Source organism: Mustelus asterias, chromosome 6 (assembly GCF_964213995.1).
Source record: "Mustelus asterias chromosome 6, sMusAst1.hap1.1, whole genome shotgun sequence".
NCBI classification, from domain to species: Eukaryota; Metazoa; Chordata; class Chondrichthyes; order Carcharhiniformes; family Triakidae; genus Mustelus; species Mustelus asterias.
Genome location: NC_135806.1, coordinates 12346575 through 12361380, shown reverse-complemented (window position 1 = coordinate 12361380; position 14806 = coordinate 12346575). Strand labels below are relative to the sequence as shown.

General features: G+C 45.8%; 1 protein-coding gene across 1 annotated transcript in view; it reads left to right on the top strand.

Moving 5' to 3' along the window:
- LOC144494770 (phospholipid-transporting ATPase ABCA1-like) overlaps positions 1-14806 on the top strand; it is a 159262-nt gene that overhangs the window by 17409 nt on the left and 127047 nt on the right. Inside the window, exon 2 of the mRNA XM_078214083.1 lies at positions 6500-6621. Within this exon, the coding sequence (XP_078070209.1) occupies positions 6553-6621 (69 nt within the window). The 5' untranslated portion in view covers positions 6500-6552. The remainder of the gene's footprint in view (positions 1-6499; positions 6622-14806) is intronic.

Genomic DNA, 14806 nt, shown 5'->3' with positions numbered 1-14806 from the left:
ATTTTTTCAGGAAAATAGTTTATGGTAGGAGTGGTGTTCAAAGCATTAATCATAGCAGGAAGCCCCGGATGAGAACCATGGGCAAGCTGCCAGGTTGCATCATTCTTGGATATTGGGAAATCTTTGCAGTTGAATCCACTGACTTTTGACTCCACTCAATCTGAGTTGGAGGACAAATCGGACTTTGGGATAGATTCACAGCAAATGGTTCATTTTGCACGACAGTGAGGGAGGGCTGAACTGTCAGAGGTGCTGTCTTTAGGGCGTCACGATGGCACAGCGGTTAGCACTGCTGCCTCATAGCGCCAGGGACCCGGCCTCGGGTCACCGTCTGTGTGGAGTTTACACGTTATCCCCGTGTTTGCTCCGGGTGCTCCCACAGTCCAAAGAATTGTGGGTCAGGTTGATTGGCCATGCTGAATTGCCCCTTAGTGTCAATTATAACAGGGTAAATATGTGGGGTTACGGGAATAGGGGTGGGATTGTTGTTGGTGCAGGCTCAATGGGACAAATTGCTTCCTTCTGAACTATAGGGATTCCATGATTCTTTTGGATAAGATGTTATAACTGAGACCACGGCAATCCCCTCAGTTGGATACAAAAGGTCAAATGTGAGCAGGGGAGACCTCCCAGTGTGGTGACCAATATATAGTGGGTAGGTTTGCTGACTGCAGATTGGCATGGTGTCTGCAGGCATTGAGGATCCATCTCCAGGACGCTCCTCTGTGCCACCCTGGAGAAAAATCATTGGGATGTTTAAAAAAAAGATGTGTCTTTATAATTTTTTCGAACATTTCTCTTTACTAGATATAGAAATAATGAAAGAAAGGGGGAACAAAGGACGTTCGGTTGATGGTCAAGGATTATCGAATTCATGAGGGTATTTTTGCTTTCTAATTAGTGTAGGAAATGCACTGCAAGGCCAAATAACAAGACCATAAGATAAAGGAGTGAGTTAGGCCATTCGGCCCATTGAGTCTGCTTCGTCATTTAATCATGGCTGATAATTTTCTCAACCCCATTCTCCCACTTTTCCCCCATAACCTTTGCTCCCCTTACCAATCAACAGCCTATCTATCTCTGTCTTAAATACACTCAATGATCTGGCCTCCACAGCCTTCTGTGGCAATGAATTCCACAGATTCACCAGACTCTGGCTGAAGAAATTCCTCCCTATCTCGATTCTAAAGTTTCGTCCCTTTACTCTGAGGCTGTGCCTATTCCAATTCTCTACTACCAACAGAAACTTCCTCTCCACGTCCACTCTATCCAGGCCTTTCAGTATTCTGTAAGTTTCAATGAGAACGTGAACCTCCTCTGGACCCTCTCCAAGGCCAGCACATCCTTCATTAGATACGAGGCCCAAAATTGCTCACAATACTCCAAATGTGGTCTGACCAGAGCCTTATAAAGCCTCAGCAGGACATTCCTGCTTTTGTATTCTGGTCCTCTCAAAATGAATGCTAACATTGCATTTGCCTTCCCAACTATTGGCTGGAGTGTGGGGGCAAGTCACAGAAAGAAACCCTGAGATGTACATTAATCATGGTGGGCATCCCTAATAGTGGGAGTGGAGGGGTGATTTTCATGGGAGACAGGTCAGGGGCAATTCTCCCAGCCCGCCGCGCTGCTATAGCAGTGCAGTGGGCCGGGAGACTCAAGCAGAGGCCATGTAGCGGGCTTCCCACTGGGCACCATGGTCTCTGTGCGTCTTTGGCTGCCAGATTTCTGGCACCAGAAATCGGCGTGTAGCTGTATAAATTATTCTAACAATCAGTTAAATATGATTAGCGGGCCCCGGACTGATGTTTCCGGACCCGCTAGCCTCTCCCTCCCCGCCAGGAGGGTTTCACTCCAGCGGGGTTTTCAACAGCCCCCCAATAACGGGGAGCTGGCGGCCCAATCCCATTGGAGTGAAGGCAGGTCATGGAGGCCCCCCCTGGAAATTGGGGGTAAATGTCAGCTGGCCCCCTGGCACTGCCCAAGGGGCAAAGTGTCAATGCCTAGTGGACACTTTGGCACTGCCCACCGGGCATTAGGCAGTGCCAAGGAGGTGGGGCCCAGAGCAGGGGCAGTTCCTATAGGGGCCTGGGGCCTCTGGGAGGGTAGATCGGTGGGAGTGGGGGTTGGGGGGGTCCCGCTGAGATTCTGCACTCGGCAGTGACAGAGGGATGGAGGCCAGTGATTGGGGCTAGTCATTAGGGTGGGATGAGGGGGGATGTTCGGGGGGAGGGGGGAATCGGCCTGCCAGGAGGGTCGGGGTTGGCTCGGACACATCCGGGAGGCCCGTGATTGGGGGCATTGGGGGGGAGGGGAGGGGGTGGGGGTGCATGGCCAGCGATGCGGGATTGTGGGGCTGGCCAGTGATTGGGAGGCCGGCAGTGTGGGGCTACAGCACATGCACCGACCTCGATGCTGACAGATCAACACATGCTCAGTGGCCCGCTCAGCGCTATGCAGCCGGCCTCTCCAGGGGGAATAGGCCCCGTCCAGTGAATTTCAGCATGAGTCACACTAGTGCATCCTGTGATTCATAGAGTGTGGGAGATTCATTTTTAAGATCTCGCTGAAAAAACAAGTGGGATTAACTCCAGTGTTTATACAAATTTGACACTTAGAATTTTTTGGGGAGAATCCCATCCGTCATGTTTATCACAGTTGAGTTCCTACCGGAGTATAACTGTGCAAGGCATGACCCTGTAAAACAAAAGGATACGGCAGGATTTGACACAAGTTTTTGCAACCTTCAGTAGCATGCTGTACGTCAGCAGCTGCTGAAACTGCAGTGTATGTGAGAAGATTCCTGCTGGTGGATTAAAGGTGTCACGCCATTGGGTTCGCAGCGGGCTGTGTAATCAGAATTACTGGATCGGAAATTTGACGAAAGCTTGCTCCACTTTAATACACCGAATTTCCAGGGAATTATGGAGTGACGTTGATAGTAAATGAAGAGATATAGTTTATTTTTTGTTAATTCATTTATGGGACATGGGTGTCACTGGCTGGCCAGCTCATCCATAGTTGCCCCGAGGGCAGTTGAGAGTCATCCACATTGCTGTGGCTCTGGTAGCCACATGTAGGCCAGATCGGGTAATGACAGCAGATTTCCTTCCCTGAAGTGCATTCATTAGTGAACCAGGTGGGTTCTTAATTCCAGATTTTTAAAAATTGAATTCAAATTCCACCATCTGGTGTGGCGGGATTTGAACCCGGGTCCCCAGAACATTAGCTGAGTTTCTGGATTAATAGTCTAGTGATAATACCACTAGGCCATCACCTCCCCAGTTAGGATACTGTTTTTTTGCAATCCAGCACTGGCAATCATTGTGGCCGACTAAAATCAATTGTTTTACTTGTCAGATATCGATACATGTTGTGGTGTTCAAACGTGCTTTTCTCCTCAGCCACGTTGGACAGGGACGAGTGGTCGACTAAACAGTTGCTTTTTAAAAATCTTTTGTTTGACTTTAATATGATCTGCCTTTAGCCTGATTACTTGCCTATCAGTGTCAGAGAGATAATGAAGCAAAGTGCATTGTAGCATAGACATCAGATTGCATTGTTTAATTCTAGAAGAGGTCATTTCTACTGTGCTGGCGACCACACTGGTCACCTATCAAAGCTACGTACCTATCAAAGCTATATGGCTGTGCCAGAGTCCAGAGTCGAGGACACATCTGAAGTTAGCATTAAAGTTAAAGATTTCTTTCAGTGTAAACGTAGAGGTAACCCATGTAGTGTCAGCGTGTAATGTTGGCTTTTGCATATCACCTGATGTATTTATTCAGACTTTGTCATTTGATTTGTAGTTAGCTGCTATTTTAACCGAGGACGATGCTGGAAAGTGGACAATCTTGAAAGAGCTGTCCATTATATACCAGCTCAATTTGCGCTGTTTTTGACTGGAATCGGGGGGGGGGGGGGGGGGGGGGGGGGATGCACGATGGGTGGCAACTCTTTCGATTTGAATCGATTTGATTTATTATTGTCGCATGTATTAACATACAGAGAAAAGTATTGTTACTTGCGCACTATGCAGCCAAAACATACCGTTCATCGAGAAGGAAACAAGAGAGTGCAGAATGTAGTGTTACAGTCATAACTAGGGTGTAGAGAAAGATCTACTTAATGCGAGGTAAGTCCATTCAAAAGTCTGATGGCAGCAGGGAAGAAGCTGTTCTTGAGTCAGTTGGTACGTGAACTCAGACTTTTCTATCTTTTTCCCAATGGAAAAAGGTGGAAGAGAGAATGTCCGGGGTGCATGGGATCCTTAAGTATGCTGGCTGCTTTGTCGAGGCAGCGGGAAGTGTAGACAGAGTCAATGGATATTGCCGACCTTTCACCACCAGCCAAAGATAAAATGGCAACATCATTAAACTGACTAAAAATGAAATAGACATGCTGGTGCTGGACTGGGGTGGACAAGATGAGAGGACGCAACACTAGGTTATAATTCAACAGGTTTATTTGAAATTACAAGCTTTCCGAGCGCTACTCCTTCGTCACCTGACAAACCCACATGTTGCAACACATTCACTTCAACACTTCAATCAACTCTGCAACTTGTTCAGCAAAGTCCATTTCACGTTCAAGGATTTTGATAAGGGCGTTTATCATGTGTGAAAAACAGAAAAGCAAAAATGCAAGGCGCACAGTGTTGGGGGCTGACGGTTAAAAGTTCTCCGGGTGTTCCTTCTCCATGTGAAATTCTGTACAGCTTTGGGACACACAATACTGCTTGTGTCTTGTTGACCCAAGTTGGTAACCTCTCTTTCCTTTCCCTGCCCTCCTTTCGTAAGCATTGCCTTAATGAACTTGAACCTGATCGCCTCCTTGAACATCTGTGCTTCTCGCACACAGACATCTTTGATTTTCACACACCAGAGGATTCTCCTGAGGCGCTACCATTTCATTAAAATCAGAAGTAGTAAAATGGGAATTCACTTCGAAAACAAAATAATAAAGATAGCTGGAAGGGTAAGACGATGCTGTGTCCAAAGATGTGTGGGTCAGGTTGATTGGCCATGCTAAATTGCTCCTTAGTGTCAGGGGGACTAGCTAGGGTAAATACATGGGATTATGGGGATAGGGCCTGGGTGGGATTGTGGTTGTTGCAGATGGGCCAAATGGCCTCTAGGGATGGTAGAAAATGTATTTGAAATATCAGATATATTTTAAGAAGTTATGCCATTATGCCAACTTGCCAATAGCAAGTTATGCCATTATGCCAGTTATGACATTATGCCAGTGGTTTCAGAATAAATATAATGGGAATAGGCCATTAAGCTCCTCATGTCTGCTCCAGCATTCACTCAGACCCTGGATGATCTCAACTCGTCTTCGCCTTATTTGCTCCAGATGTCTTTCCTTGATGCCCTTACCGAATGAAAATCTATATTGAAAGGCCTAATTTTACTCTTTCGCAAGGTGTGAATGTCGCTGGCAGGGCCAGCATTTTCTTTCCATCACCTAATTTCCCTTGAACTGAATGGCTTGCCTTCTGCTGGGTGCCTGAAATGGGCAGCAACCTGGAAACTTGCAGGAACATCATGGATGATATGGAGTATTGGTGGTGTTTTTTTAAATTCATTGAATGCCTGTTAATGAGGAGGTCTCACCTTTTGAACTAGGCAAACCCAACAGGATTAGGATTTGAACTGACTGTTGTACTTCTCTACGTTAATGACAGCACTTCCAGAAAGTAGTCATTTTGTGGGCTGGCACGATGGCACAGTGGTTAGCACAGCTGCCTAACAGTTCCAGGGGCCCGGGTTCAATTCCGGCCTCGGGTGACTGTCTGTGTGCACATTGTCCCCATGTCTGAGTGGTCCAGTTTCCTCCCACAGTCCAAAGATGTGCAGGTTATGTGGATTGGCCATGCTGAATTGCCCCTTAGTGTCCCAAGATGTGTAGGTGAAGTGGTTAACCATGTGTGGGGTTACGGGGATAGAATGAGTGAGAGATCCTGGGTAAGATACTTTGCCAGAGAGTCAGTGCAGACTCAATGGGCCGAATGGCCTCTTCTGCATTGGCCATGCTAAATTGCCCCTTAGTGTCAGGGGAATCAGGTAAATACATGGGGTTATGAGGATAGGGCCTGGATGGAATTGTCGGCGCAGGCTTGATGGGCTGAATGGCCTCCTTCTGTACTGTAAGGCTTCTATGATGAGTGGTGATGTAATGTGTTCCAATTTAGCACCAAGTGCTAATTTGCTTTTATATTTGATTAATGATCTAACGAAGCAACGTGCACAGTAATGTAGATGTCAGGATCCATTGATCTGCCTTAAGGTCCAGCAAAGTGAGTGCAAAACAAGAAAGGAATGGCTGATCATTCAGTCTGCCTTTGCACTCCCGCACATTCCGGTTGAAGATGCTGCTGTTTATGACTAATTTTTTTCCACTGGTTTGGAAGGAATATTGATGGACTTGTTAGGAAAATTGGGAGCCAGTCAGTCACACTCCAGTATGACCTGACATTCTTCTCTTGTTCTTTCAGTTGCTGACGGGCAACAGCCTCACTGCTGTACCGGGTCGAGGTGTTCTGAAAATATGGCTAGTTTCTGGACGCAGCTGGGATTGCTGCTCTGGAAGAATTTAACGTATAGAAGGCGACAGACCGTAAGTGTTCTTACTTTAAAGTTGATTAATACGAACAAGGTAACATCCGAAAAGAGTAACGACAATTTGTTGAACGTATGAACATGCACATATACAAGCAATGATGGACAGGGACAAAAATGGTCCATTCAATTAGTCTTGGATCATGGACTCCACTGCAGAAGAGGCCATTCAGCCCTTTGGGCCTGCCCCACCATTGAATAAGATCGTGGCTGATCTGCTTCTTTTTCGAGTTCTGCATTCCCATAACCTTAGATTCCCTTTCCTAACAAGAATCTATCTACCCCTGCTTTAAAAATATACAATGACCCTGCCTCCACCACCTTCTGAGGCAGAGAGTTCCAAAGTCGCGCAACCCTCTGAGAGAGAAAAAAAACTCTCCTCATCTCTGTCCATAAAGGGCGACCCCTAATTATATAACGGTGCCCCCTAGTTCTGGACTCACCCGCAAGAGGAAACACCCTTTCCACGTCCACCTTGTCAAGACCATTCAGGATCTTATAAACTGCAATCAGGTCACCCCCTCACTCTCCTAATCTCCAGATGAAAAGCTTTGACTGCATCGCCGTAATTTTACCGCCCGCTTGCCACGGAATCAGAGTGGGGTGAGGGGTGAACAACGGAAATGTCTGTTGACCTTGGGCGGGAATTTCCGGTCTCGCTCGAGCGAGGCTGTAAAATCCCGCTCCATGTCTCTTACTCAGGTTCGGTAACACCAAGCGACTATTTAACCATAAAGCTGCAGAATTATAAAATGGTTGCTATCAGAAGGAGGCTACTTAACCTGTATCATCTGTGCTCATTCTTTGCATGGGCAATTTAGCCAGTCGCAGTCAGCCAGAGTTCAAGGATGTTGCATCCTTTCTTCTTCACTGCCAATTTTACAATGCAAATTCCCATTATCTTTGACAAGACTGGAAGATCCCAGCCGTGGCCAATGGAAAGCTGCCTCGGCCATTGGAAAATGTGTCTGGGGGGGCCTGCGAATCCCGTCCATAGAATTTATACAAAACTATAGCTATGTTACTGGATGGTGGAGAATATTGACACGGTGAATTTGGGATTTCCCAACGTACAGTTTCAGCCAAGCAGCCTAAGAAAGTTATTCTTATTTTATATATTATTATTGTCACAAGTAGGCTTACACTGAATGCTGCAATGAAGTTACTGTGAAAATACCCTGGTCACCACACTCCGCGGCTGTTCGGGTACACTGAGGGAGAATTTAGCACGGCCAATGCAACTAACCAGCACGTCTTTTAGACTGTGGGAGCAAACCGGAGCACCCGGAGGAAACCCACGCAGACACGGGGAGAACGTGCAGACTCCACAGACAGTGACCCAAGCCGGGAATCGAACCCAGGTCCCTGGCGTATGAGGCAGCCGTGCTAACCACTGTGCCATCGTGCCCCCCTAGGACGGGGGAGAGGGTAGGGTTGTGGTAATGTCATTGGACAAGTAATCCAGAGGCCTATAACGAATGCACGGGGGGCAGAGGTTCAAATCTTACCATGGTAGCTGACGAATTTGAATCCAATTAAAAAATTCTGGAATGAGCTAGTGGTGACCACAAAAGCCATCGTCAATTGTTGTAAAAGCCCATCTGACTCACTAATGGTCTTCTGGAGAGGAAATTTCCAACCTTATCCGGTCTGGCCTACATTTGACTCTAGACCTAATGCAATGTGGCTCATTCTTAAATGGCCTAGCAAGCCACTGGTTTCAAGGACAATTAGGGATGGGCACTAAGTGCTGGCCTTATCCAACTCCCATGATAGAATAAAAACGCACACATTTGTCTTTATTCAAAGAAGACATTATAGAGGTTTGGATTTGAGGAAGAAAATATTAACTAATCGTTCCCTGATCTGCAGATTGTACCGAGTTGTTGAAAATAAACAACCCCTGCATCCTATAAGAGCAAAATACTGTCAATCCTGGAATTCTCAAATTAAAACAGAAAATCCTGGAAATACTCAGCAGTCCAGCCAGAATTGGCGGAGAGAAAGAAGCAGAGTTAATGTTTCAGGTCTAATAAAAGGTCATTTTACAGCAGTTAATAATAGGGTATGACCAACTGGACAAGCCAGTTTGAAAGACTCGATGCCCCTGCAGAAGATTCTGCACCCCCAAAAGGATAATGTGCTCTCGTTCTGCGGAAACTAGGGGAGGGATTTTCCAGCCCTTCCTGCCGCCGGGATCTTTTTAAAAAATTCTTCGTTCATGGGATAAAGTAAAGTTTATTTATTAGTCACAAGTAGGCTTACATTAACACTGCAATGAAGTTACTGTGAAAATTCCCTAGTCGCCACACTCCGGTGCCTGTCTCGGTACACTGACGGAGAACTTAGCATGGCCAATGCACCTAACCAGCACATCTTTTGGACTGTGGGAGGAAACCGGGGAACCCGGAGGAAACCCAGGCAGACATGGGAGAACATGCAGGTTCCACACAGATAGTGACCCAAGCCGGGAATTGAACCTGGGTCCCTAGCGCTGTGAGGCAGCTGTGCTGACCACTGTGCCACCGTACCACCAATTGGGCCAATTGGGATGTGAGCGTCTCTGGTTGGGCCAGCATTTATTCCCTGAGGGTAGTTGAGAGTCACCCTCATTGCTGTGGCTCTGGAGTCACATGAAGGCCAGACCAGGTAAGAATGGCAGATTTCCTTCCCTAAAGATCATTAGTGAACCAGATGGGTTTTTACAACAATTGACAATGGTTTCATGGTCATCATTAGTCCTTTAAATCTGATTTTGTAACCTTCTGGTCATGTTGAAGTCGATTCCACCGCAGATTCCCCAATGGCAGGGTGTCATGATTCATATACATTGTCATAGACTTTGGCGGGACCAGAAGATCCAGCTGTGGACGTATGTGCTAATCCGCCCCCTGCTTTAAGGAAAATCCACCATGGTGTGGGGGGGAAGGCTGGAAAATTTTGGCCTCGGAATCCAAAAGACATGAAGTATATGTTCTAACCACAGTGCACAAATGGATGGAAGTGGGTCCAGCACGCATTGTATATCCTTCCCAATTTATCCTGATCATAGAATCCCTACAATGCAGAAGGAGCCATTTGGCACATCGAGTCTACACCGACCACAATCTCACCCAGGCCCTATCCCCGTAACCCCACATATTTACTCTGCCATTCCCCATGACACTAGGGTCAATTTAGCATGGCCAATCCATCTAACCTTTTCGATTCCCGGCTTGGGTGTCTGTGTGGAGTTTGCACGTTCTCCCTGTGTCTGCGTGGGTTTCCTCCGGGTGTTCCAGTTTCCTTCCGCAATCCAAAGATGTGCGGGTTAGGTGCATTGGCCATGTCAAATTGTCCCTTAGTGTACCGGGATGTGTAGGTCAGAGGGATTAGCGGGGTAAATATTTGGGGTTGTGGGGACAGAGTCTGGTGGGACTGTTGTCGGTGCAGACTCGATGGGCCAAATGGCCTCCTTCTGCCCTGTAGAGATCTATGATCCGTGAGGAGTTTGTGAATTCTGGTAATGGGGATCAAGCAGGAGGTTTCCAGCTACTCCTTTCAGAATTCAAAGGGTTAATTAGCGAACAAATTTCTGATTTACTTGAAAAGCTAAGCTGAAAGAAAATTGTGATTTCCTTTTCATTATCTGGTTACGTTCTGCTTTGTGCTCCGTTGGAATTGCTTTACAATCGCAAGCTGCCCTGCTTCCCCACCCTTTCCTGTGTTCTCCATGCTTTCCGTTCTTCCAACAGATTCTATAACATCAGTTCTGTGAAACTGTTAGCTGCTTCCCAAAAAGGAGGAAGACGTATTTGTCCTTCCAAGTCCATCCTGTGATATATGAATGTGAGCTGTGTTGTGGTAGCCTCTCCGCATGGTGTAAACATCAACGTCCATTTTCCCATATTAGAGAATCATGGAATAGCAATGTACAGGTGGAGGACATTCTACTAATAGCACTAATCCTGTGCTCTCTGTATTATAACGGGGCAGCACGGTGGCACAGTGGTTAGCACTGCTGCCTTACAGCGCCAGGGACCAGGGTTCGATTCCTGGCTTGGGTCACTGCCTGTTTGGAGTTTGCATGTTCTCCCCGTATCTGCATGGGTTTCCTCTGGGTTAACCGGTCTCCTCCCACAGTCCAAAGATGTGCAGGTTAAGTCGATTGGCCATGCTAAATTGACCCTCGTTTCGGGGGAAATAGCAGGGTAAATATGTGGGGTTACAGGGATAAGATGGGATTGTTGTTGATGCAGGCTCGATGGGCTGAATGGCCTCCTTCTGTATTTTAGGGATTCTCTAACACCTTGATGATTAAAAACAAACTCTTCATCTTTCCTCGGGTGGCACAGTGGTGCATCATAGTGCCAGAGACCCGGGTTCAATTCCGGCTTTGGGTGACTGTGTGGAGTTTGCATGTTCTCCCCGTGTCTGCGTGGGTTTCCTCCAGGTGCCACGGTTTCCTCCTACACTCGTAAGTTGTGCAGGTTAGGTAGATTGGCCGTGGTAAAAAATAAATTCCCTCTTAATGTCCCAAGATGTGTAGTTTAGATGGATTGGCCATGCTAAATTGGACCTGAAGAGTCCTGACATGTACGGGTTAGTGGGGTAAATATGTGGGATCTGGTTGGAATGCTCTGCCGATAAGCTGGTGCAGACTCGATGGGCCAAATGGCCTCCTTCTACACTGTAGGGGTTCTATGATTCTTTTGTCAATCATCTTAAATCAGTGACCTCTGTCCATTGACCTTCTTGCCATCAGAAAGTTTCACCTTATTTATTCTATCAAAACCTTTCATGATTTCCAACAGCTCGATTTAAATCTTCCTTTAATCTCCTCTGCTCTAAGAAGTACATTATTTTCCTTAGGTGGGTCCCACTCCCATGTCCCACTCCAAACCATAATGAATCATCTGAATGCTTACTTCTTGTATAGTCTTGATTTAATGAATAACAGCATAGTGGCTTGAGGCGAAAGTATCTCTGGTGAGTGGTATAACGTACAACAAGGAACTGATAACTTTGCAGAAGCTCTGATGCGTACATTATTTTGCACATGGTACAGAGTCTCATGCCACTGCGAGTCATGTACACTGAGAGCATATGCAAGGAATCCAATGCTACACTCAAATTTCTATGATAGGCTGTTGGCCTCAGTATCTCAAAGCTCGGAGCTCCCATTGGGGTACACAGCGGCACCGTAAGGGTGGCACGGTGGCATAGTGGTTAGCACTGCTGCCTCGCAGCCCCAGGGGCCTGAGTTCGATTCCCGGCTTGGGTCACTGTCTGTGTGGAGTTTGGACGTGCTCCCCATGTCTGCGTGGGTTTCCTCCGGGTCCTCCGGTTTCCTCCCACAGTCCGAAAGATGTGCTGGTTAGGTGCACTGGCCATGCTAGAATCTCCCTCAATGTACCCAAACAGGCACCCAAGTGTGGCGACTAGGGGATTTTCACAGTAAGGTCATTGCAGTGCTAATGTAAGCCTGCTTGTGACACTAATAAATAAACTTTAAACACATCCCTTTGCGTAAATTCAGGGAAGCACCCGTTTACTAAATACTGTTGCAAATAATTTGTAACAATGAAATATATATTTTAAAAACATTTTTATGTGTTTTTTTTTCTTCCCATTAAAGTTTGGCACCGTGTCGTCGCAATGGTATTTAAATTTTTCATTTTGAAGATGCTCTCACTTCATTTTATGATTTGAAAGCTTCGGTCATTCTAGGAACATTTCTACGTGATTAGCTACCAATACAGGTGGTCCCTTAAAGATCGGGACTTTGGCGTTAACTGCAAATTAATCTTCAGTTTATCTTGCATCAAAGTCTGTAACCATAATGTTGGCAACAGCTATAAAAGAACAAAGGATCTTTTATTATGCAGTAAAAAAATCTTAACAATGACCTTTGCCCCAGATTGCACAATGCTGTCTGTCTGAATCTTGTCAAACGTTGCGCTACCTTTTGCCTTTCCCCCTTTGTGATGGGGCTTTTGAAAGTAAAGAGGTACAAATGAAGTGGAACTTCCGGTACTGTGCTCTGAAAGCTCGTGATTCCAAATAAACCTGTTGGACTTTAACCTGGTGCTGTGAGACTTCTTACTGAATATATTAAGGGAGGGAATTTGCAGTATTGACATGATAAGGAAAAATATTATAGGAAAGATGTGGAAGTGTTGGAAAGGGTGCAGAGGAGATTTACCAGGATGTTGCCTGGTATGGTGGGAAAATTGTATGAGGAAAGGCTGAGGGGCTTGAGGTTGTTTTCGTTAGAGAGAAGAAGGTTAAGAGGTGACTTAATAGAGGCATACAAGATGATCAGAGGATTAGATAGGGTGGATAGTGAGAGCCTTTTTCCTTGGATGGTGATGGCTAGCATGAGGGGACATAGCTTTAAATTGAGGGGTGAGAGATATAGGACAGATGTTAGAGGTAGGTTCTTTACTCAGAGAGTAGTAAGGGCGTGGAATGCCCTGCCTGCAGCAGTCGTGGACTCGTCAACATTAAGAGCATTCAAATGGTTATTGGATAAACATATGGATGATATTGGAATAGTGTAGATTAGAGGGGCTTTAGATTGGTTCCAGTGGTCGGCGCAACATCGAGGGCTGAAGGGCCTGTACTGCGCTGTAATGTTCTATGTTCTAAGGTACCCATTGAACTTGCCAAAAAAAGTTAGAGCTCGTCTATTAGAGCTGGTAAGTGAATTTTTAAAGGCGCGATAAATCTCAGCTACTGTCAAACAACCTCACTGGCTGTGAAAATTTTATTCTAATAGTATGGAGGCTCCTTCCTTCGGATATTAATTATTTTTGGAGATTTAAAAACATTTCTTTTTGGCTGTTTCTTTCTGCCTTTTATCTCCATCTCTCTCTTAACTCCAACTTTCTTTCCCTCTCTTTATTTCACTTTCCACACGATTTGACAATGAGCTTAAATTTATACTTCCTGGTTTGCACTCTGCGTGGCTCAGTGTGGATCCTTCAATCTGATAACTCGTGAAGTCACAGCACTGCTTGCCCCCTTCACAGAATTCCCAGATCCCCTGTGGAAGGTGCCATGCTCTTTCCACTATCTAATTATCGCAAGTCACAGTCAAAAGCCCATAGAGAGTTTGTGGGCATGTGTAAATGTAATGGATGGTGAGTGCCTTTGTTCACTGTTGATCACAGAATCAGGGTTATTGACTGGGTTGAGCTGAGCCCAGCATCATTGTGAATGGAGTTGTTGGCACATGGAACCCAAGTTACCACGTTGTGACATCCAACATCAGATATGTCCTGAAGATAGGAGTACCAGTTTAAAGCTAACATCCAGAGCTTACAGCTATCTTTCTTCTCAAATAACAAATTCTTCGCAAATTCATGGCATGGTAGCACAGTGGTTAGCACTGCTGCCTCACAGCGCCAGGAACCCAGATTCGATTCCCAGCTTGGGTCACTATCTGTGCGGAGTCTGCATGTTCTCCACGCGTCTGCATGGGTTTCCTCTGGATGCTCCAGTTTCCTCCCACAGTCCGAAAGATGTGCTGGTTAGGAGCATTGGCCATGCCAAATTCTCCCTCAGTGTACCCGAACAGGCGCCGGAGTGTGGCGACTAGGGGATTTTCACAGTAGCTTCAGTGAAGTGTTAACGTAAGCCTACTTGTGATGCTAATAAATAAAACTAAACTAATGCCTCGGAGTTGAGTAGTCAGCTGTCAGGTGGCCTTTTCATTTGAAGTCTGACTGTTTACAGTAGACAGGGCATTATGTTTCAACTTTAGATATTTTTACGTGCTATTTTAGTAACAAGAACAAGTTACTATTGACTGGATGTCAATTAACGCAGCAGATCGATATTGCACTTAGAGATCATTTTCCATTTTATGTCGAGAGAGAATAATAGCACAGTGGGTGTACCACATGGACTGCAACAGTTCAAAGATGCGGCTCACCATCTCCTTCACAAGAGCAATTAGCCGGTGATGCCCACGTTCCATGAAAGAATAAAGAAGGAAAAACGTGTTTTGAGCATCCAAACAAATTTTCCAAATGTAGAAAACTACTTTACTTAGAACCAAATACAATTAAATACGAGATGCAAATTATTGTCAAAGAAGAAGATTAGGTCGACTGCATCTCATTTTATAGCTGCACATTACCAATTTAAAGGAGCCACAGACTTAATTTAAGGGGCTGGACAAGAGCTGAAACAGCAAA